Source organism: Ambystoma mexicanum, chromosome 12 (assembly GCF_040938575.1).
Source record: "Ambystoma mexicanum isolate Mex_15411 chromosome 12, UKY_AmexF1_1, whole genome shotgun sequence".
Classification (NCBI taxonomy): Eukaryota; Metazoa; Chordata; class Amphibia; order Caudata; family Ambystomatidae; genus Ambystoma; species Ambystoma mexicanum.
In genome coordinates, this window is record NC_090936.1 from 77,730,451 (window position 1) to 77,754,296 (window position 23,846).

Below are 23,846 nucleotides of genomic sequence, written 5' to 3' on the forward strand. Positions count from 1 at the left end.
GGTCCCCAGCAACAATGCCTATTAGGAGGCGTCTGCTGCAATAGTAAAATACATATGCCTTAAAAATAGATATGGAGGCAAGTAGCCTCCATAGGACAGTAAAACACAAAAGGAAAGAGTTCCAAAAGTCGGAGCCCATAATAATGAATGAGTGGAAAAAAGATCCACACATTCAGGATTAAAAGAAAAAGGTCCAGAAGTCCAGCAAGAAGTGCTAGGAGTCTACCCGGGAGAGGGAATGAAGCATAAAAATGGTAAATCTCCCCAACAGTGTCCACGTTATGAGGTCCTATCCGCTCATCCCACAGGACATGCAAGGCACTCTGTGAATCACAGAAACCAGCAGGTACAAAGGAAGGCACACAAGCCACATCGTTCTTTCAACAGTGTTACTTCATGCCAGGACTCCAGCTCTCAAGTCAACTTATTCTGGTATTAGTTATTTAGTATTAGGTGTACCAGCACTCTACTACCAGCTTCCGGTGAGGGCATACTGTTATACTGATTAAGTACTGTTCCCCGGTTACAACCTTTCTCCTAGCATGTCCAGTAGCACTCCCACCTTAGGGGATCTGCTCCCCTGTGTAGTTACCCTGGCCAAGGGGCAGAGGCTTATCCTCTGGGGTAGGAGGGTTATGCAACCTGACCCATTCAGGTACTGACATGGGTGTCCATAATGAACAGTCCTCCACGTTTGCTGCAGGCCTAAAACCCAGGGGAAAACTCATTTTTGCAACATGAATTTATATTGATCAATTTTAAATGTACGAAAAAATAAACAAACTTCAGCAACCATTGATCTAGTGGCTCTGTGCGTGTTCCTAGGTCCTGCAACCTGTGTCATCGGAAAAGGAAATGTTTGGTTTGGAACAGGTGGTGCCATTTATACCATGGCACCCCCTCAACTCTGGTGAAGGCCATGAGGTGTGCCTTTTCAGCACTGCTGGTATTGGTGGTGCAAATTTGCGCCGGGAGAGTATGATTAAAAAATTAATGAGATCCCAACCTCCAGGCTGGACATTTCAAAGATAAGGAATCGGCAGAGGAGGTAGTATCCAGTAGAAGTAAGCTTTTCTTTAGGAAAGAGTAGAGAAGGAGGCTTTACAGAAAGCCTGGAGCTCCCTCATCTGCCTTTCAGAAGTTATAGCAATCAGAAAAATCACATTAAGGTTGAGTAATCTCAGGTAACAAATCTAAAGGTTCAAATGGAGCTGTCATAAGGAAAGCACAGAACCAGCACTTGAACGATAAAGTGACAGAGGAAAACTACTTGATAAACCTCTCAAAAACTGCTTACCGGTAGGAATAGAGAAGAATACTGCTTACTCAGAGTTCTTTTGAAGAGCAAAATGGCAGTGATTCAAATGTTCACTCTGCCGATTTGAAGGCCCTGTTAAGCCAGAGAACAGGAAAACGTAGTAGAGCAGAGCACTGGGCTCAAATAATCTGTAGACGTCTTCCACTGCAGTCTAAACGAATTTAATTACTGATGTTTTGGAAAGAAGCACATCCAGGACCGCAATTGATATATACTGCTCCTTATACCCCAACCTGATGAGATTCAGATGGAGGACCCAATCTCCTAACTGGGAAAGGAGGATTACAATCACTGGAGTCAACCAACGATCAATCTTGAGCTTACCTAGATTTTCAGCCCCTACCTTCCAATAACAGGAGACAGATGCTGCCTTCACCACTTTCTCTCCCATTTCTGATTCTGAACTGTTATTAGTAAAAACATAAAAGCCTCTTTACGTCAATCCCTGGCTGCCAAGACTCTCACAGACCACACCCTAACTGGCACCTGCTTTCACCACTCTTCTCAACTGTTCCAGTGAATCTGTCATCTTCCACCTAATGCTAAAAAAAACATGCATTTCACCTCTCGTGAAAATAAGACCAAACAGACTCTAGTATTCTATCTAACTACCATCACATTATCAATAAGTTCAGTGGCAACATTTTGGAACAGGTGGTCACTAGTCAGTTACAACCTTTTTCTCAAACTTGCCAACTACTGCATGGTCAGCAATCCGGCTTCTCACTAACCAGAAGCAGAAAATGTGCCTCTTCATAAAGGATGGAATTCTTTCTACACTTGACACCTTTGATCCTCATCCTTCTGGACCCCTCAGCTGCATTCAATACCGTCAACCATACATCTCTCCTCCACTGCCTTGCAATAGGAGAGAAGTGTACTCAGAGACAGTCTTGAAGGAGTTGCAGTTGTGCACAGAATGGCAAGAACATGTATACAAAGGCAAGACATGAGAGGGAGGCTAATGTTCATTCTCGGAGTAAGGTGAGGGGAAACGCTGGTGATAAACAGGGTTGTCCAAGAAGGCTGGGTAAGGGCAAAAAAGTGAATTAGGCACTGTGATCAGCGAAGATGCACAAGGTTTTGGAAGCATATGGTAGATCTATGACGATGGCTAAGACTAAAATGTTTAGAGAGAAGAAGCAGGTGAAAGCAAGCTTAAGTAGGATGTATAATTAACTTACACAAATGACACTTATGTGGAGGAAGATGAGGAGAGGTGTAGGCCGATAGGCCCAAACAGGGCCAACAGGAGCTGCCCTTTACTCTGTCACACATTGTGACACTACACAAGGGCTGCCTAATGTGTTTGAAGAAGAATGATTGGAATGGGTAGCCAGATGGTTCAGGTATTCAATCCTCAGCCTTCATTAACCGGATAAGGAGGTGAAACAGGCACTCACTATTTTAAGACCCCAAGTGGAGGTAAGGAAGCCTAAGTGGGTCTCTCCACCTGTCTTCATTGGCACCAAAAAGTACAGCGAGTACCATCCCTTGCCCCTCTCCAAGGCTGGCACAAGGTCTATGGCTGCATTCTCAGGGAGTTCACCCACACAAAGCACAAATCTCACCGGGTGTTGATTTCCAAGGCACTTAACCCATGCATGGTGGTAGTTGGCTGCTCAAAACGGCTACCTTTGTTTCAGGACAAAGCAGAGGGCGGCCGAAGCTGGAAAGAAACAAATGTTCTGAAATATAATTTAAAAGGGGATCGATAGCTATGTTTCACCTGAAAATGATGGCCATCACAGAGCCGCAACTGATCCTAGTCTACCGATATGCTGAAAAACAGCAACTGTTTGTGACACACAGACAAGTAGCAGGGACAATAATCTTCAGGACGCACCCATGCAATGGGTCCAGCATTGCAAAATATCTTAAAGTGACAGACTTGTTTAGTCTGCTTCTCCCAACCCACTGCAGATGTACGCAGCAAACCAGTTGCGAAGGCTGGTCAGCAAGATGACAAACAGTTTAGCTGGATTAAGAAAATAGCATAGAAATGTGCAAATATTATATTGTAGAAGAGCAGAATAGATAACCACCTTTTAATTGCAGCAAACCATTATCCACTTGATTGTGTGTACGCAATGTAATTATTTTTATCCAAAAGTTATATTAAGTAATTTAGATAAGGAATGAATTGGATTATCTGTGTAATTGGTTTTGGGTTTAACAAACTGAAGTTAATTTATACCTAAAACAACAACAAATTGACAATTAGTTCACCAGGAATATGTTAGACTCATTTGCAAATTAAATCACAGTGACAGAACAAGAAAATATACATATCTAACTTATTGTGCCCTAGTTAGAGAAACCAAACATCAATTGTGCCCTCACCTTTAAATTAAATCCCAGCAAATCACTGATAACACCAGAAACAGCAGACAAGATGACCACTTGGGTAATATTATAGAGCAGCGGATTCATTGTAAGCCCATATAACCTGAATGGAGTGTCCAATTCCTAGTGGCAAAAAACAGGTTTTCATTATTAACACTGAAAATACAATTAACCACACAGTAATAAACTACTAGAATACAATTACTTTTTGAGAAACAGCAGATAACCACAGTTTGTGTCAGGTTGCTTCAAGAGCAGGGAGAAAAGACTTGCCAATTCCGACCCCCCCCAACCCCTCCCTGGTGTGATAGCAGTTAGAAGAGCGTGCTGAATGGGCATGGAATAGGAGATTGGGCTGAATGCAAGCCTCCTTAAATAGGATATGGATTTAGAAAACTCCATGCTATTTGGATCTGGATAATGAACATGAAAAATCTCAGTCAGACAAAAGCTTCAGGTCTTGTGGCATGGGAATCTTGTGCTCAATAAAAGCAATACACTCTTTTTCGCTTCACCAAGATCACCATTCAAGACTGGAAAAAGGATAAAGCTGTTGGTTTTGTGTAAGGAACTCGAGACAATGATACACGTCAACACATAAAACAGGCTTAGCACCTCTTTATGTTACTGTTAAGGTAGTCAAAGTGGGTGACAAACGCCCAAAGGAACTAAGGGAAAATCAAACTAAAACAAACCATGTCAGGTTGGATAACAAAAGTGGATTCCAGTTGATTCTTTAAATATCTTAACTCAAATGAATGCCCAAACTTTATAGGTCTCTTTCCCGCTTGGAAACAATCTACATTAAAAAGGAAATGATCAAATGATGTGGCCAACGTAAAGTATTCAAACCTAGTCTTGGGTCCTTAACTTCCTGGGAACCCTAAGCTCATACAAGGATTGGCCAAAGCAAACCGTTATTAAAATAAATTAAATCCTATTTTAAAGTGCATCCCTATTCCAATAGGGAAACAGGCTTTTTACTTGGTTATCTGCCAGATTTACCACAGGCCCCGCCCTGGATTTAAGGCTTCACACAAGGCCTATGTCCAGAAAGAATAATTAAAGTTACTCACCGTAGTGACTAGAGTACTCAAAGTCCATAGTACCCTTTCTTCCATCCTTGTGGGCATCACACAACATTTTAAATTAATTGATATAGTTGAACAAGAAAATCAACTTTTCAATAATACATGGTAAACCATTTTTTAAAAAAAGTGAAACATGTCATACAACTTCTAAAACTATTCCCACAAGTTAAAATTAAACCAATGAATTTGACAAGCACAGTCATTTCTGTAAGTAAATCATAAATATATAGCTAGTACTGGTCATTCCAACTGCAAGGATTCAAGAAATGTTCCAGCTGCTAAGGTAACAGACACGGGATAACCACCTAGGACCATAAACCACATTGTTTAAACAGGTGAAACAGAAAACACTTTCTTTCTGGCAACAGGTTTTGCCAAATAACCATCAAGTGCTTTAGAGTTTCAGGTTGAAGACTGTCATTGCAGAGCCTGCATGATCGTTCTTTGGTGCTGACTTTGGCTCTTATTCCACGCACTTCTCTTATTTGCCTCAAGTTAAGACGGAAACGTAGAAATATAGTTCTATATCGAGGTGCTGGGAATTGAATTAAGTAGCTTTCTGGTTCATTTAAGGAGTTCATTTTGAAAAGACCAGTTTTTGCATGTTTGTAGCTAGAGCAAATGTTCCATGTCGAGCACCAATCAGAGCCATCATTTCCGTTTTGCTCTGGTGAGATTAGAAATGAATAAGTCTGATGAGATGTCAGCCTCCATCATTGGGGTTGTGGCTTTTGCTTTCCGATCGGAGGGCAGTTTATCAGAATTAGATTCTATGAGCCTGACTATGACAGATAAGGTATTTGGACCAGTTGGTATGAGATACTTCTTATACAAGCTGATCATTTTCTACATCAACATTGCATATAATGACAACAAACCCGATTCATAGTGTATGATTGCTATTGGTTCGCTTGCAGGAAGGGAGAAACTTTTTTTCCCTAGTCTGCCCCAAAATAGCACAGATTCAAGACCCTTGGTCTCTGCTCCGTACGTAATCATGGGAACAACTTTCTGTATATAGAAGATTAGTAAAGGTGCATACGAAAATGTGCCATATCGCCTGTGAATCATACAGGCTTGGTTTACTGCAGTGGTCATATTTCTCTTGACTTCCAATCGATGGGGAAGATCTTGAAGACTTTTTTGTATGAATACCTTAATTTCGATATTTAGTACTCAAGAAGAGTGGAAAGCCATTCAGTGGCCACTTATAGGGACGTATATGCAAAGATGGCTTTGAGAAAAAGTAAGTATATTAGACTTGTTCAAATTTATTCTAAACTGATTTTGAGCTGCGCAGATTTCAAGAGTGGATAGCAAGTTTTGTAAACCTTTAGGTGTCTTGGACATGAGCACTAAGTTGTCGGCATAAAGAAGCCAAGGAACAGCGATAGTGCCAGTCTTAGGAGGATCAGACATTACTTTCCTCAAATGATGTCCAATGTCTGCAATGAAAATATTGAACAAGACAGCAGCTAGTAGATATCCTTGCTTTAAACCTCTTAAAGTGGAGATGGGTTGGGATAAAGTTCCATCTTGTGCAAGCCGTTTTTGAATGGAGGTATTCGTATAGAACTGGGAGACCAAGGCAAGAATACCCTTCCAGCTTTGCAAACAATAGATCACGTGGCACAGAATCGAAAGCAGTCTTGAAATAGATAAAAGCAAGATAGATAGGTTGACCTCTTTAGAGACTATGCTGTTTAATGAAGGCAAGGGCCAATAAGTTTACCGAAGTGCCTAGACCAGCAACAAATCATGTCTGAAATCCATCAGCCAACATGTGAGTTGCTATCTATTTATTTAAGTCTCTTAGCACAAACCGTGCGAAGATCTTACCCGGGATGTCTAGGAGAGCAATTGGTCTGCAATTTTCCGGGTTTTCCCCGATTGCCTTTCTTATATGTGGGAATTATTATAGATTTTTACCAAGAGGACGGAATGTGTCTAGATTGGAGAATTTGCGTAAATAGTATTGTCAATACAGTAGCCCATGCGTCAGGATGTACTTTTAACATGCTGTCAGTGAGGCCATTAGGGACTGGTGCTCTCCACTTACTCAAGCTCTTAATTATCAACAAAATATCTTTATCAATGATGATGTCAAGAGTATCCCAAGGCCGTCCGTTGTTAGCATTAGTTGTGGTTTGCGTTCCATATAAGGTTTTATAATAATTATACCAGGCATTCTCGGATACTGCATTTATTTGAAAGGGCTATTGAGACTCTTGAAAGGCTGAATTCAGTGTGCTCCATATCTGGGCAGTGTTCTTGCTCTTTAGGGAGGCTAACTTCAGCTCTCAGTCTTGCTGATATGAGCGAGCTCCATATGTCTTCAGCAAATTTCTGTAATGCATTTTAGGTTTGAGACGCAACCAACATATTTATTAAATTTGCAGAGCGTAATATTTTTAGGCCCTTTCGTAGGTCACATTTATTTTGTTTAACTAGTGGATTGAATACATGCTTATGGGTAGAATATGGTTGCTGTCCACAAGAAATGTGCTGCTTAAACACATTCATTGCTGATCTACATCTATACATCGGTCATTTGGGTTAGTGAAGTTTATATGGGAGTAGGTAGGAGGTTTGTTGAGAGACATGGCTAGCCTGAATATCATGTTCTCAGACCATCTAAATCCATTTCGCCCTCCATGTAGGGTTAGTTTGCCTAGGTAGGCGAGAGTATTAGGTTGTACATCAGGCCAAATCGTAGTGAAGTATAATAAACTATAGTCACTATGGGCCTGTGCAAGGACAGAGAAGCTTTCTACATTGATATACGCAGTTCGGTGCATGAAAACAATCAATAGTGGAAGATAGGTTGGCTCTATGCCACGTCGGCTCTGCAGGGCTATCGCTTTGCATGGCACCATTCAGCATATAAAACTGTCTCTGTCATAAGGGCCAGCCATTGTTTGGCAGTAGACGTCACAGGTTTTGAGGTGGTGGGTAGACAACAAATCTTTAGTTCTCCACATACAAAATAATAGTGCTGCTTGTTATGAGATCTAACATGTTAGTGACCAATACCAAAAAAGACTTGTCAGAGATACCAAGATAGTTCCAGTATAGATTTAAAAGAGCACATTTTTTTTTTTTAAGAGCAACAATAAGGCCCGCCCCCAGGGGTGACTGAGTGGCTTTAGCTGCTGGAGACAGGATTACAAAATGAGTTTCCCAGAGAGGAGGTTCTGTAAGCCACGTCTGTTGGAGAAATACCATATCCATATGCACCAAAGGGTTATTTTCAAGTGTAAGCAGAATCTTATATCACCTGGTGTTCCAAGAGGCACAGCTAAGAGAGAACTGAATTGGAGATGAATTGCTAATGCTGACTGTTGTGTGTAGGATGACTCTGAACTCTGGTCGGGTTATCTTGCCCGCAGGGTCTGTCATTATGGACCTCAGTTTGTTTCATCAACCTCTGATTGTTTCGATCACAGGTGACTGTTAGAATAAGACTTTGACTGGACTCCAGAATATATTGTGAGTTTGGAGGTACTGCTTGTTTCTAATACAGCGCATATTGTTTCCTTGTACCTTTAAGACAAAACCCAGGATAAACAAATCTGATCTAGCCTTCCACAGAGCATTAAGGACCAAACCAGATTATACCCAAATTCTAATCATACTCCAGTTTGACATTTATGAACTCAATTCATGTTATGTCCGACGACTAAGTCCTCTAGTGTCTGAATGTCCCCCAGAAGATTAACAACACTGGTTCTGTAAGTACATATGTAGGAAACGGATCTCTTTGGCATTCTAACATTAAGGAAAATTGATTTTGGAGAGAGCGTTCTTGCTTGGGTGCTTGATCACAATGTTTACTTGTTAATGTTAAAGGATATTTGTACCGCGCACTTTCACCACTGGAGTGGTCCCCTGGCGCTCTGGTGGTTCAGAAAGAAAAGGGGTCGGGCAAGTGGGATGAGCTGGAAAAGTGCAGGAGAGCAGTGATGTGCTGTTGGCGGCCTCAGCCCGGAATTCCGTTGGCTGGGCTTGGGGTGTTATACTGCCGGAAAACATTGTGTGCTGTTGTGCAGGTCTATGTGTGCTTTGTTTTGTTGTTGCAGTGCAGTGCAGTTTGTGCGGATTGCTGCATTGTAAGTCTGTGGTTGTGTTTTGTTGGAATTTGAGAGGTCTATGTAGAGGGTGAAGTTGTTAGTGGGTTTGTTAGTTGGCATTCCTGTCTTGAAGTGAGGTGCTAGGATTTCCGTATTTCTAATCTCCGTGTCTATGTTCAGCTCAGGGGCTTTACTACACTCACGGTCCATTTCCAATATGGCATCCGTTCATGTGCATAACCTTGCCCACGTTGGTGCAACCGGCTGCCTACATGGCCCTGTTTGTATGCGGGGCGGGCAGGCGTTTGTGTGTCCTTGCAGTCTAGCCCAGAAGGCATTCCTAATCTAGTGGAGGGTGGCATCGGTAAGCCCAGGTTTGCTCCCTCTATGTGTTAACCTGCTCAGCCTGTATCATCTTATTCTGTTGCTCATGCATGTTACCGCTCCTACCCCTTTGGAGTGTTGCAAGGCTATCGCTTGCACTTATGTCCAGAGGCGACGTCTGCATACATTCACATCTCTCTTTGGTCCATGTCCCTGTTCATATCCACAGCTTAATTAGTGTGGCAAGTGCTGATGTTTACACAACTTTATACAGATATGATCTGTACTAGCATCTATCGAGCGGGTGAAGGTTGTTCGCTGGGAGTTGGCTTGGGACGCTAGATTCTGTCCTTATGGATGTCGTTTGTGTCTTATTAGACATATTGTCAACTAGTTTGAGTTTCCTTATTCTGTTTTAGATGTTATTGTCGTCCTAGGTTTGTCATCCTTTTCATTGCGTTTCCCGTTTGATGGTTTTGGCTTTTCAGTTTGCATCTGTGATGTTGAAGAGCCAAGTTTGTATTAATTTTCTGAACTGCAAGCGTTCCATGGTGTATTTCTTTCGGGCTGTTCCAGGTTTTTGCGGCTTAGTGGGAGAAGGAGGAACCCCCATGTTTTTTCTTAAGGTATGGTTTTTCTTCCACATGGATTTTGTTGCTTGATCTGAGGGGCCTCGTTGGTTTGTAGATTATTTTGCAGGCAGCCAGTGCAAGGTTTTTAGGGCCAGAGTGATGTGGTCTCTTCTGGATAGTTTGAGGAGGAGTCTAGCTGCTGCATCTTGGATCTGTTATAGTTTCTTCAGGCGGTATTCTGGTATCCCGAGATAGAGGCTGTTTGCATAGTCTATTCTTGACATGATTAGGGTGACGATTTGAGTGTTTTGTGGGTGAAGCAGAGGAAAGGTAAGATTCTTCTTGCCGTGTGAAGGAGGAAGAAGCATTTCTTGATTATTGCATTTATTTGTGGTTCTAAGGTTAGGGTGTTGTCTATCAGGACTCCCAGATTTTTTACTACTTTAGATGGAATTGGTTCGGTTCCCATTTCCGTTGGCCATGGAATATAGGTGGTGTTCTCTTGATTTTTGGATATAATCATGATTTCTGTCTTCCCTGGATTGATTTTCCAGCTGTTGGCATTCATCGTGATCGGCTTGATTGTCTTCGATTTTGTAGACAATTTGAGTCTCATCTGCGCAGTTGTAACATGTAATGTATTTTTTGAAGATTCTAATTAGTGCAGTTTGGTAGATGTTGAAGTACACTGGTGATAGTGAGGTACTCCACAGTCGTTGACTTGTGGTGTGGATTTGAAGGGCTTTAACCAGACAGTTTCTGTTCTGTCTGCTAGGAAAGATTTAGTCCAGAGTAGTGCTCTGTTATGCCCATGTCTTCTAGTCTTTTGGTTAGGGTGTCATGGCGAACTGTGTCAAAGGCTGCAGAGAGGTCGAGCAGAATCAGGGCAGAGGTTGTGTCGGAGTCCGTGTTTGTTTTTAGGTCGTCCCAGATGCACAGTAGTGCTGTTTCTGTTCCTGTAGTGGGTCTGAAGAAGACTTGTGCTTGGTCCAACAGGTGGTCTTTTTCTATGTGTTCTTGGGTTCATTTGTAGACATAGGTTTCCAGGTGTTTTGCTGGGTAGGAAACATTTGAGATCAGCCTGTAGTTGGGGAGGTCTTCTACGTCACCACTTGTGTTTTTTATGAGTGGTTTGATATATGTTGATTTCAATGTTTTTGGTACGGTTCTTGTTGCTAGTGAGAGGTTTAGGAGGTTTCTGTAATGTTCCGATGGTGTTCCTTGTGCAAGGATTGATTTGTAGAAGTCAGGTGGGCATGGAACCATGGGTGAACCGGATTTCTTGCTGTGTTTCACCAGCAAGACGAAAGCCTCTGCCGAGATTTCGGGAACGTTTTGGAGTTTGTGTTGTGGTTCTGTGTTAGGTTCGGTTTGTTGGATGTTATGAATGGTTGGTCTGTTTTGTACGATTTGTTGGATGTCGTTGATTTTGTTCTTGAATTGGTCTGCCAGGTCGTTGCAAAGTTTCTCAGAGGGGATTGGGGTGTTGTCGCAGCCTGGTGGGTTTCTTATTTCTTTGATGATGTTGAACATTTCTTTTTGTGGGTTTGTCGCATTGGTGATTCTGCCATCATAATGCCTTCTCATCACCTTTTGTATTTCATTCTTGTATGCTCGGATTTGTTTCGGTTTTTCCTTCTCTGGGTTGTATTCTTTCCTCCATTCCAGTTCCATTTTCTTTTTGTCCTTTGTCATGGTGCTTATTAGTGGTGTGAACCATTTTGCCATTGCTCTTATTTTGATGGGGTGAATGGTTTTTCCGGAGCGATCTTTTTGATTACATCAACGATCCATTTGTGCAGCAGCTCTGCTTTCCCATCTAGGTCAGCCAGGTCTAGTTCTGTAATTGATGCTTGGTCATCTCCAGTTTGAACAGGTTGCTTGGTTTGATGGTTTTCCAGTTTCTTTTTGTGGTGGTTGGGAGTTTGGGGGCCTGGATGCAGAGTGGAGTTGGTAGTCTGATGATGAAAGGGATGATGAGATGATCGCTCCACAGTATTTGGATCGGTGGAGCTGTGGTGATGAGTTTTTCCTGGGCGAAAATTGCGTCGAGGGTGTGTCCTGCCGAGTGTGTTGCTCCTTTGACCAGCTGTTGTAGTTTCATGGTCGCCAGTTGTCTCGGGAGTCGGCGTGACTTGCTTCAAACCAGATGTTGAAATCCCCCAGGATAATTAGATCTTCATGCTTGATGGCTATGTTGGTGATGGCTTCTATGAAGTTATCGACGAAAGTTGCATCATATGACTGTGGTCTGTACACCAGGATGAATGTGACGTTGGTTTTTGGGTTCGCTGATAGGTGTATGACCATGGTTTTGCAGTTGATGTTGAGAGGGTAGTCTTTTTTTTTTAGGTGTTCTTTGAATGCTATTGCTATCCTCCTTTTTTATGTTTCCGGTTTATTTGAAGGCATTTGAAGTTGGCTGGGAGGCAGCTTTGCAGTGTGATTTTGTAGTTGTCTGGTTTTAGGTTAGAATTAGGTTTCGTCATAGTACCTTGTTTGGAGTTAGGATTCAGGTTAGTTGTATGGCTTAAGTATGTAACTTTTGCTGTGTCCCAAGCAGTTGTGGAGGTGGGTTTTAAAGATCGCCTAAGAACATTAGTCTATTTAAGGGTTTCTGCAATTTCACTCTGCTGCTGTTCTAGTGTAAGGCCAGTATTTCTTTGGGATTGTGTGATCGGGCATAATGCTTCATCGAAATGATCACTTGAGGTGGGATTACAATTACTATTAGTGCGTTAGGGAGCATGATTATGGGCCCTAGAGGTACTCTCATTCGACAATCTGAGCGTTTCTGCAATGTGGGTCCACCGTTCAAGCACGAGGCTAGAATTACTTTGGGTGTGTATGGTTTGGCATGATGTTTCAGACAAATTAGCACTCTGGCAGGGGTTACGAGTACTATCAGTGCAATGAAAGGCATGATGTGGAGCCCTAGCAGCGTTCTGATCAAGTACTTGATCATTTGCGGTGTCCAGGAGATGTGCTGCTTGGATTAAGTTCTCCGGCGGCTCTCGATTAGCTGAGAAAGGCTTGCCAGAGTCAGAGATCCTGCGAATTCCAGATCTCCATTTAGTAGAAGAGGGATGCTTTTTATTGCGCTTCTTGATGGTTGGTTGAGCAGCACTAACCATTTTTTCGAAGCAAAGGGTGTAGTTGATAAATGCGCAAATCTTTTAGTGCTGTTGTTAGACGGTACAGCTGTTATAATTTGGTTCTTAGATTTTTTTTAACTGTCCTGGTCTGAATGATTGCCTTTTTGGTTTTGGCAAAAATGTCAAATGTAAGTTTAGTTGGGCACTTAAGAGTCTCTATAGGTTCTGTAGTCAGGATCGGTCGCGTTTGTTCAGGAGATTTCAGTTTTGCAATGGTAGGGGGAGAAGTCGGTAGACATGATGTGGGAATTTGAGGATAGGGATGTGAATATGAAGGAACAGTCTTTAGATTCAACACAGGGGAATTCCAGAGCTGTTAGAGGAAACTTCTCAGAGTCGCGTTGTTGAAAGCATGAACATTATCTACTAAAGTGGTTAGTAGTTCTGTTTGAAGGACCATTCTACGGTCAAGAGTCTCAAAGGTTGGCAAGTGACATCAGTGCAGTATTCATAGCTGCGAATGTGCGATCGATAGAGATGCTCTTGCAGCTTGGGTGTTTTGCTGCGTGGTGTCAAAGAATGAAACTGAAGTGCCCAGGGATGAGGAATCGGAAATGGGATATAAAATTGGGGAGTGCGAAAGATTCTAAGTGGGAGGAATGTTAAGATTTGGAGATTGTGTGTCTGCGACCCAAGGAGCTTGGCTTGTACCAGGTGAGGCTGACAATGCAAGCCATCAAGGATGATGACTTTGTCCGTTAAGATGGGATGTGCGCTTAAATTGATGTTTCACAGGGGTTGGTGTGCATGCAGCGTTATTTGCTTCTTTAGGTGGAAAATATGTAGAAAGTGTAATCATTGGCGCGGAACTGGTTTTAAGTGAAAATGGCATATTAGTAAGAGGTTCACTTGCATGTTGTCTCTGAATGGAATTTGGAGATCGTGGCGAGTGCAGAGTGGGACCAGTATTTGTGTGAAGTTGTGCTTGGCAAATCTGCTGAGGTTGTATAAACCCGGTAGCGATCGAGCCCAGGGGACTATTCGAGACCGCTTTGGTTGATAAATTAGTTGGCAGCATCTCCGATTGTACAGAAGAAAAAACGCAATTTCAGGAGCAATTGCAATTATTTGGGAGTCTGAGAGCTCTGTGTGCTTCGGATTGTTAGATTCAATTGAATACAGTCCTGAGCAGATGGTGGTATGTCTGAAGGCGTAGCTTTGTGTGATATATCAGAGTTCGTTTTGGGGTTAGATAACATTCTGATATCACCAGTTGATGGAAGGGCTTTCTTGTGGTTAATCAGTTCAGTTACTGCTCGCTTTAAGGGAATGGCACTAGGTGTGCAAGTCATGTTCACTGGCTTAAGCATCTTAGGCATCGCTGATTTCAGCATGTAAAGATGTGACATGAAAGGAAATAAACACTTTGGTCAGTAGACTATGTAACAGTTAAAATGTGCGACAGGTGAAGTGAACAAAATTGTTGCTCGCGTTTCAAGTTAAAACATAAGCATGGAATAAAAAAAAAAAACTCATCTGCACGCTGCCCCCTGCCCAACTGCGTAACTGCACTTGTGGTGCACTCCTTGATGCACGTGCGCAGATGCGCATGGCAAGATGATTTATGGGAAATTTGCAGTCAAGTGGGCAGAGCCAGCCGCATCAACAAAAATAGAAGCGATCTTCACAAATTGACACTGTCTATTACAACATAAAACGCTATAGGAAAACAAATAATATAATTGCTGAGATTCAAAATTGAGGGCAGGCTGTTATTAAAGTCTTAAGAAGATATCTTGCCACTAGTACATAACTCCCTCCAACATACCATAGGAGTATTCCAGCCAAGGAACAGAGTCTGCTGTTCGTAACTGCACTCGTGATGCACTCCTTGATAAGCACAGCAAGATTTATGGGATATCTGCAGTCAAGTGAGCGGAGCCAGTAGTATCAACAATAAAAATAGAAGAGATCTTCACAAAATGACACGGAGAGTGTCCATTCTAAAATAAAACGCGTAGGTGTATTCCAGCCAAGGAACAGTCTGCTGCACGTAACTGCACTCCTTGATGCGCTCCCCTTTAAATTTAGTATATTGCGCAGGGTGCGGCTTCAGGCGTGGGAACGCCCCTCCAAAGGCCCCTCCCTCCTACGCCTCACCTCAGTCCCTTTTTAACACATCGGATGCTTAGATACCTGGCTACACATACACATATTAGCCCTTGGCATACTAGCGGGGGAAGGTGGGTGGAACATATGGAGGAAAGGGGAATAAGAGTACTCTAGACACTACGGTGAGTAACTTTACTTACTCCTATGTCCTGTCCCCTTTCCTCCATCCTTGTGGGTGATTCCACTGAAGAAACATAGGGTGGAGCTGTGATGACCTGCATCATATCTAGGACAAAGAAAAAAGGTTCTTCAGAGCCGCCTAACCAAACTCTGCATTGCGAGTGGAATGAAAAGTGCTTACAGAAGGAGGACAAAGTGGCCCAAGTAGCCGCCTTGCTAATTACTTCCCAAGAAGCAGGTCTCTGAAACGTGACGGCCGTGGCCTTGGCTCTGACCGCATGAGCATGAATCCCCTCAGGAACAGGTTTGCCCATGGCGGTATACGCCGCTGAAAATGGCCTGAACCATCCAATGGGCGATGGAAGCCTGAGAGCTGGGGGAGGAGCCCCCAAAAGTCACAAACCGTGCCTTGGACGTCCTGAAGGATTTCGTCCGAGAGATCAGACTCGAGGACCCTCTAAAGGTCCAAGGAATGCAGTCCTCTCCGCCTCAGACTGTGGGTTCGGGAAGAACACCGACAGGCAGATCTCTTGATTTAGATGAAATGTAGATACCACCTTGGGCAAGATGTTTAGGTGAGTGCGCAAGACGACCATGTCGTCGTGAAATTTGGTGAAGGGCTTGCACGAAGACAACACCTGCAGCTCAACACTGTGCGCAGAGGTGAGAGAAAGCAGTCTTTAGCGTCACCAAGAGGAAGTCCACAGAAGCCATCGGCTTGAAAGGCTTGTGCTGCAAAGCCGCAAGAAACACATTGAGGTCCCAGACCGGATGTAGTCTATGCACAAGAGGAAAAAGCCCAGATAATCTCTTAAGGTGGGCCTTAACCACCGGGATGGCTGCCGAAAAGACATGCTCAGGAGTATTCTAAGAAGCCCTGATGGCTGTCAAATGTGTGCAGCAAGTATCCACTTGAACTCAAGAATGAGCCAGTTGAGCTGAAAAGGCCAGTGTGTCATCCAGAGGATAGGTGACAGGGTCCAGCCCCTTGTTGCTGGCCCAATGGCTGATTGGGGATCGGAAGATGGACGGGACCCTGGGAGCACAACTGCAGCAGATCCCAAAACCAGGGTCTCGAAGGCCAGTGGGGGGCAACCAGGATGAGGCTGCAACTCAAAAAAGCCTGGAACTTGCAAAAGAGTCCACTGGAGCAGAAGGGGGGACAGGGGAGAGGAACAGGACGCGCGGGCGGGAACACAACACCTGCGGCCGTGCCAAAGATCTGGAAGGTGTCTCTCAGTGACCCCGGACCTGCCCATGAAGATAACTGGGGGTACTTGGCATTTCCAGCAGGATACGAACAAATCCAGGTCCGCAAAACCCCAATGAACAGGGGCAACAATGAGTAATTGTGCAGCTCCCACACGTAGGTGTTGAACCTGAAGCAACTCAACTGGTCTGCTTCTGCATTGCTGTCCCCCGGGAGGTGCACTGCCAAAATCCACATCCCCACTGTCAGGGCCCATTCCCAGATCGATACCGCCTCCATGCAGAAGAGGGGGTGGGAGGAGGGGATGGGAGGAGGGGGCCAGGTGCCTCCCCGCTTGCTCAGGTTAAACATCATAGTAGAATTGTCCGTCCTGACCAGAACTGTCCCTGATAAAGGCAAAAACTGCCCTGAGCTTGAGTAGATTGATATGCAGGAGGGCTTCCATCCTGGACCATGCGCCATGAATCGTGTAGCTCTCAAGAGCAGCTCCCCCAGCTCGAAAGAGGAGTACGTAGTCACCACTAGGGCGGGCTGTGGTCGGGTGACGGTGGCTCCCACTGAAACACTGCCATCCCTTAGCCACTAGCCACCACCGAAGATCGGGCAGTAGGAGCGGTGGTACTTGGATCCTGTCCAACTGAGACTCAGTCTCCTGATCCCAATAGGCCGCCAGGTGGAGCTGGAGGAGTCTCATCTTGAGGCAAGCATGCAGGAGGCCATCAGGCCAAGAATGTGCTGTAACCACCAGGCCAAGGTGGTTGAGTTGACTGAAAAGGTGTCCCACTGAATTGCGGAGGTACATTAGCCTCTAGGGAGTGGGGAACACTGTTGAACGGTAGTGGTTCAACGCCCCCCTAGGACGACCAGTTCCTGCGACGGGCATAGCTGCGATTTCCTGTGGTTGAGGGGGAAAACCCCAGCTGATGACAGGTAACCACCAGTCTCTGGCAGGAGTGAACCACCCCTTTGGGTGAACCGGCCCGCACCAGCCAGTCGTCCAAGCAAGGGTATAGATGATGGCCCTCCAAGCGGAGGAGACCGGCCACTATGTTCATCAACTTCGGCCAAGTTCAGGCCGAAGGGCCGCACTTTGTACTGAAAGTGGTACAATTGTGAACCGCGGGTCGATATATGGGTACATGCAGGTACACATCCTTGAGGTCCAGGGACATTCAGTAACCTGCACACAGAGACTCGGCTCTGTGCGCAGGAGTAATCATCTTGAGTTCCAGCGGTAAAGTCAGATTTAGAAATGACAGGTCCAGGACTACCCTCAGTCCAGCCTGGTTGTTCTTGGATACCAGAAAAATCCTGGAATAGTATCAAAGCCCCTGTCTACAAGAGGAACCAGTCCCATCACCTCCATCTCCGAGAGCCGGGGACCCGATCTGACGAAGAGGAGGAGAGGATGGTAGAGGAAGACTGAAACCCGCTGATACTACGGATAGGATCCACAGGTTGCTGAAAAGATGCTTCCAGGTGTCCTGGAACAGTGCCAAACTGCCCCCCACAGGACAGCTGTGTTCCCAGACCCCGATGTCACTGCTTCTTGGTGTCAGAGGAGAGCGGAGCAGAAAAATCTGCAAAACATCCTCTGCTGCTTCCTTCTGTTGTCGCTGGGTGACCTGTCAGGCATCTGCGTACCGCGGTCTCTGAAACCCTTGAAAACGGACAAAGTTCGGGGTTTGAACTCAGTCCTACCCCGGGATTGAGGGAAGGATTTCTGGCCTGGCTTTGTCTGGATGGCCAAGGGCTTGGCGGTTTGAGTGGAAGTTTTCTTCTTCCTCAATTCGTCATGGGTGGACGAATGGAAAAGGTCCACGCCCTCGAAAGGCAGATCTAGAATCCGCTCCTGCACGCCATATGAAAACTTAGTGGCATGCATCCAGGCTGTCATCCTCATCTCGACGCCCAAGACAGCCCTTTGCCGGCTGTGTCGATATGGGAGACTGAAGACTGCATGAGGTCCTGTGCAACGGCCCAGGCATTGCCAGACTAGCCTTGGAGGCTTGTTTGTCCGAAGGATGGTCAGGCAGAGATTCCCAGAGCACCCACCACAGCTTCTGGTTAGCCGCGGCCAAGAGGGCATCTGCGTTGGGCTGCTGCAGATGCAGTCCTGAGATGGAGTAACGGCACTTCCCCAATTACTAGAGGACCATGTCCTCTTTGTAGAGGCAACTGGAGGTGGCTCCTGTGGAGGAAGACTAAGACGATGGTCCCCCTCAGGTCTGGAGGAGCTGACAAATCCAACGGCTGTTGAAAGGGAGGCATTAGTGGTACAGGAGGAGGTGAAGGGGTCAGTACGATCAGTAGGGCCTGAACCAGAGGAGGGACAGACACCGGAAGTGTGCAAGGCAGACTTGGGGGCGATCAGGCACCACAAGCGGGATGACCTTCCCAATATCCTTCAGGAGCCCGTTCAACTAAGGGGAACGCATGAAGAAGAGAAAGCGTTCAAAGTTGCGGTCCTCGCTAGCTGCTGGTTCCCTAGGAGTCCTGCCCTCCAAGGTGCTGGGCCTCCGCTCCTGGTCGAAGAGCTGAGGTGCCTGGTACACGTAGCTGTAGGGCTGTAATGGGTAGATGTACCCCTAGGGGACCAGAAATCTGCACCGTAGGATCCGCTGTCACTTCCAGAGGGAAGGGGGTTGGGATCGTCCTGCAAAGCCCACTCAATGCTGAAAAGATTGGCGGGCCCTGAGCCGGATCCAAAATGGCCGTCTTCCTGGCAACCTGCAGCCATTCTGAAGCCTTGCGCAATGCCCTGGGTGGGAAGGCATGGAGGCCCTGAGCTAAGAGGCCTCAGGCACGAGAGGATACAGCTTGGGTCTTGCACCCAAAGCAGAGGAGTCGACCTCAGATCCCTCCGATAGGCACTGGGCCCTCAGCTGGATGGCCCGTAGTCAAAACGCCCTAGATGAAGGCCTCGGAGCGAGCGCCGGTAGCCTGGGAGCCTTCAGCCCCCGTGCTGATAGCCGTGCTGGATTGAGCCGAGCAACAACTCTTGAAGGTGGCATACGGCAATTCCTTACCCTCTGTGGTAGAAGCGGACGAGCCCGATCGTCCTTCCGAGGACAGTCTGGTAGGGTCTCTGGACCCCTCAAGCTTGGGAGCCGGAAGTCTGGAAGGACTCAGGTCTGTCCCGGACCACCTGGAAGAGCACCGAGGCCCTTCGGCTTGGGAGCCGGTAGCCTTAGAGGCATTGGACCTGCGGGAACCTGAATGTGAGGGCCCCCCTGATCCATGGGAACCCCAGGGAAGGAGTATCTGCGTTGTGGGCCCGTGATGAAGAGTGGTCCTACCTTGTCTGGACGAGTTGTCCCAGAGACAAAGTACTTAAGTTTGGTAGGAGAAGTGTGGATGATCTCCCTCCACTGCAACAAACTATTCTTCAATGCCCTGTGAACCAGTTTGCTGCAGGCCGCACATCAGTCCCAGCGGAGGTCAGTGCCCAAGCACTCAAGACAGAGTGCATGGGGGTCTGAGGCTGGGAACGAGCAGTCGTTAGAGGCACATCTCATGAATCCTCCGTGGCCGACATGCGCCAGGGAGGTGAGGCACCAAAGGGAAGCGAAATAAGAATTTAAAAGAAAAAACGGGGAGCTAGCGGAAAGCTAAAAAAGGTCTCTGCAATGGCTGTCGGATCCAACACCCCCCATGCAGAAAAAGGGACTGAGGTGAGTCGGAGGTCACTATACTAAATTTACAGGCAAAGCTCAATGTTTTGCTGCCAAAGGTTCCAGTACCGTCCACAAGGATGGAGGAAAGGGGACGGGACGTATGAGTATGTAACTTACGGTTACATGTGATTTAAATCTATAACTATAATAAAAAATAAAATGTGTTTAAATTGGAGGTCCTGCGCCCCACGTTTCCCCATGCTTCCAAACCCACCCCCAAACTCCCCCACACCTTGTAACCCTTTAACCCACCCCCCATATATCTCTTTTTGGTAATTGTTTTGTTATTGTTGCATTTGTTTTTTTTCTGTCATTATAATCACTGCATACCGTTACTTGACCACGCAACTCTGGTTATCCAGCATTGGTATATTTCATAGATTCACATGCTGTGAATATTCCCAATTAGGCTGGGAATCCTCGGTAACAGCAGTTTAAGCTTAAACTGAATACTTTGTCACTTGTGTGCTCTATCATTGTCATTTTGGGTCATACAGCTACCAGCCAACAGGAACACCTCCCTTAGCTTGTCCGGTCTACCTCTTCAGATTTGGCAGTGCACGCGAGTGGCAGTAAGCGCCAAAAGACGAGCCATGCGGGTAGGAGGGAAGGTTGCATGTGAATTTATGAAAGATACAAATGCTGGAGAACCGAAGTTACAGGTAAGTAACTTATTCCTTCTCCAGCATTGGATATTTCATAGCTTCACATGCTGTGAATAGATTACAAAGCAGTATTACAACAATACCCATGGGTGGAGGGCAAGCTCTCAACATACCTTACCGCCAGAGACTTACTCACCTTATGCAAAAAGGTTCAGCAGAACAGACGCTAGACTCTTCCGCAGAATGTCCGTCGACACAGTAGAACCTGGTGAACGTATGCACCGATCTCCAGGTGGCTGCACGGCAGATGTCAGGCAGCGGAATTCCGGAGAGGAAAGCAATGGTTGCAGCTAATGCTCTGGTAGAGTGAGCTCGGGGCCTGCCGGGAAGCGGTTTACCAGCTTGCTGATGGCAGAATGAGATGCAGGCAGCAATCCACCTTGCAATGGAGGACTGAGAGCCTTTCCAGGCCCAGTCCAAATGAAACAAACAGTTGATCTGTTGTACGGAAAGACTTAGTACGTGCCACATACTACTGAGGGAGTGTACTACATCAAGCATGTGCAATAGATAGATGCAAGGAGGAAGGATAGCTCAAGGGCAACGCGTTGGTCTTGGAAGCAAAACAATGCAGCGCAACACAGGCACTTGTTGGTATTAAGCGTGTTATATTTATGTATTTATTGTTCGCTTGTTAGGCGCTTATACAGTAAGTCAATGCTGTTTCAAAGCGCCCACAGGGCAACAGGGAGGAAACAGGGGATTCAAACATTAAATACAGAGGAGGGGAAAAAAGGACAAACCTACTATGCCTTGTGAGTAATCAGAAATTAATAGTTACTCACCGTAGTGACTAACATACTCTTAATCCAGTCCTCTTTCCTCCATACTGCATGGGTGTCCCTCGCTAGGGACATGAGACAACCTTTTTCAACAGAAAAAAACCTCCTTCCCCTTTAAATTTAGAGGCGCATGACCCTGGGAGCATGCGCTCCACTGACACCTCCCACCGGTGCCACCACTTAGTCATCATTGACGCGTCGACAATATTTAACATTGCCTAATAGCACCAGTATTATTAAGGGGGAGGATGGTGGAACATATGGAGGAAAGGGGACTATGGACCAAGAGTATGTTAGTCACTACAGTGAGTAACTATTAATTACTCTTACGTCCCGTCCCCTTTCCTCCATACTGCATGGGTGATTACAACTGAATGCAGCCCCAGGGTGGAGAGGAGACCTCCTTAAGAAAACAGATTCCTTAGAACCACCTGTCCGAAAGCCACGTCTGACTTCGAGCCGGCATCCAAATAGTAGTGCTTACAGAAAGCCGAAGGGGTGGCCCAGGTGGCTGCCCTCCCGATGACTTGCCACTGGAAGGCGATGGCCGTGGTTTTAGCTCTGAGAGCATGGTCTTGCATATTAGCTGGAAGTGGTTTGTGCTGCCCCTCATAGGCCTCCTTGAAGGTAGGAACGCAGGGTGTGTTCTCAGGACCACCTTCTCCTTGTGAAAAGTAGTATAGGGTTCTGAAGCCACCAGTGCCTAGATGTCGCTGACTCTGCCAGCAGCAGTGAGGCCCACCAACAGAGCTGTTTTAATGGTGACCAGCCTGATGTCTGCGGATGCCATTGGCTCAAATGGTTTGTGGGCCAAGGCGCCCAACACTACATTGAGGTCCCACACTGGGTGTGGTTTCTTGATGGGAGGGTAGAGTCTGGTGAGGCCCGCCAAATGTCGCTTTACCACCAGGTTGGAAGAGAAGACGGCCTCCTCCGAATTTCTGTAGGCCCCTATGGCTGTCAAATAGGTTCGGCATGTGCCCACCTGCACGCCCGAGTGAGCAAATTGTGCAACGAAGGAGTGCACATCATCCAATGTGCACGTAAGAGGGTCGATCTCTTTAGAGTCCGCCCAGTGACAGAACCTAGTCCCCATTTACTCTTGTAATGGCTCCTAGAAGCCTTGCTCCTAACACCCTGACTGATTTCTAGGTTAGCCTGTGATCGGGTCAGGTGCTTCAGCGTGACCTGCTCAGGAACCATGCTGCAAGGGCCAATTTCTGTGGAGCGGGGTGGATGACCCTGCCCCCCTGCTGCGCATGAAGATGAGCTGGGCCCATCGCAGGTGAATGGGTGGCTTGTCCGAGAGGCTGAGAAGCTCCAAGAACCATGGTCTTGCCGGCCACCACAGAGCTATCAGAATGATGCTGAGGTGACAAGATTCCTTTATCTTGCAAATCACCCTGTGGACCAGGGCTGTGGGAGGGAAGGCATACACTGTCATGCCGTTCCACTTTATCTGGAATACGTTGCCTGGGGCCCTTCCCCTGCCAGAATGCTAACTGCTGGCACTTCTTGTCCCAGGAAGCAAAGAGATCCACCTGAGGATGCCCCCATCTGCTGAAGATCTCCAGCAGCAACTGATAGTTCAATTGCCACTCGTAATTGAACGACTCCAGGCTGGACTCCCCCGGAAGGTGGATGGCCGTCGGGTAGTGGTTGTTCTCCAGGGGCTATTCCCAGATGCTGATCGCTAGGCTGCACAATGGAGGGGACCATGTACCCCGCTGCTTGTTGACATAGTACATGCTGGTGGAGTTGTCGGTCTGGATGATGACGAACTTGCCCCCAATGAGTGGATGGAAAGCTTTGGGAGCTAGCCAGATGGCTTTCAGCTCCAGCCAGTTCATACAAGACTCCTGCAGGGTCCAGACTCCATGGACACAGATTGTCCAGAGTGGCTCCCCAGCCTCCCAGGGAGGAATCCGTGGCGATTGTGACCTGCGGGGTCGGCTACCGGAAGGGTTTGCCCGTCTGCATGTTGCAGTCCCTGGACCACCATGTGACCACCGGGTGGAGGGAAAGAGGAATGCTGACAAGCCCCGCTCCAGTTTCCATGAGGCTACTAAGCGCTGCTGTAATCTACTCTTGAGTCTCGTGACCATCGCCATTATACCTAATAAATGTTTGTACCAGCAGGCCGAGGTCACTTCTCGGGTGAGGAAGTGAGTAGTGGCCCTCTTGATGGCCGTGATCTTGTCCTCCGAGGGGAAAACTCTCTTGGAGTTTGTGTCCCATATAAGGCCTAGAAAGGTCAGGCTCTGCGTAGGCTGCAGCTGAGCCTTCTTGAGGTTTATCAAAAATCCCAGCTCGTGGAATATGATGAGGGCCGAGGAAGTGTGATGAAACACCTCCAGAGATCTCGCTCTGACGAGCCAGTCGTCCAGGTACGGGTAGACGTGGT

At 46.3% G+C, this 23,846-nt stretch overlaps 1 protein-coding gene across 2 annotated transcripts in view; it reads right to left on the reverse strand.

Annotated features, from left to right (window-relative positions):
* PHTF2 (putative homeodomain transcription factor 2) overlaps positions 1 to 23,846 on the reverse strand; it is a 1,000,056-nt gene that overhangs the window by 50,075 nt on the left and 926,135 nt on the right. For both annotated transcript variants that reach the window (XM_069628039.1, XM_069628040.1), the window contains one exon: positions 3,662 to 3,787. In XM_069628039.1, the coding sequence (XP_069484140.1) occupies positions 3,662 to 3,787 (126 nt within the window). The remainder of the gene's footprint in view (positions 1 to 3,661; positions 3,788 to 23,846) is intronic.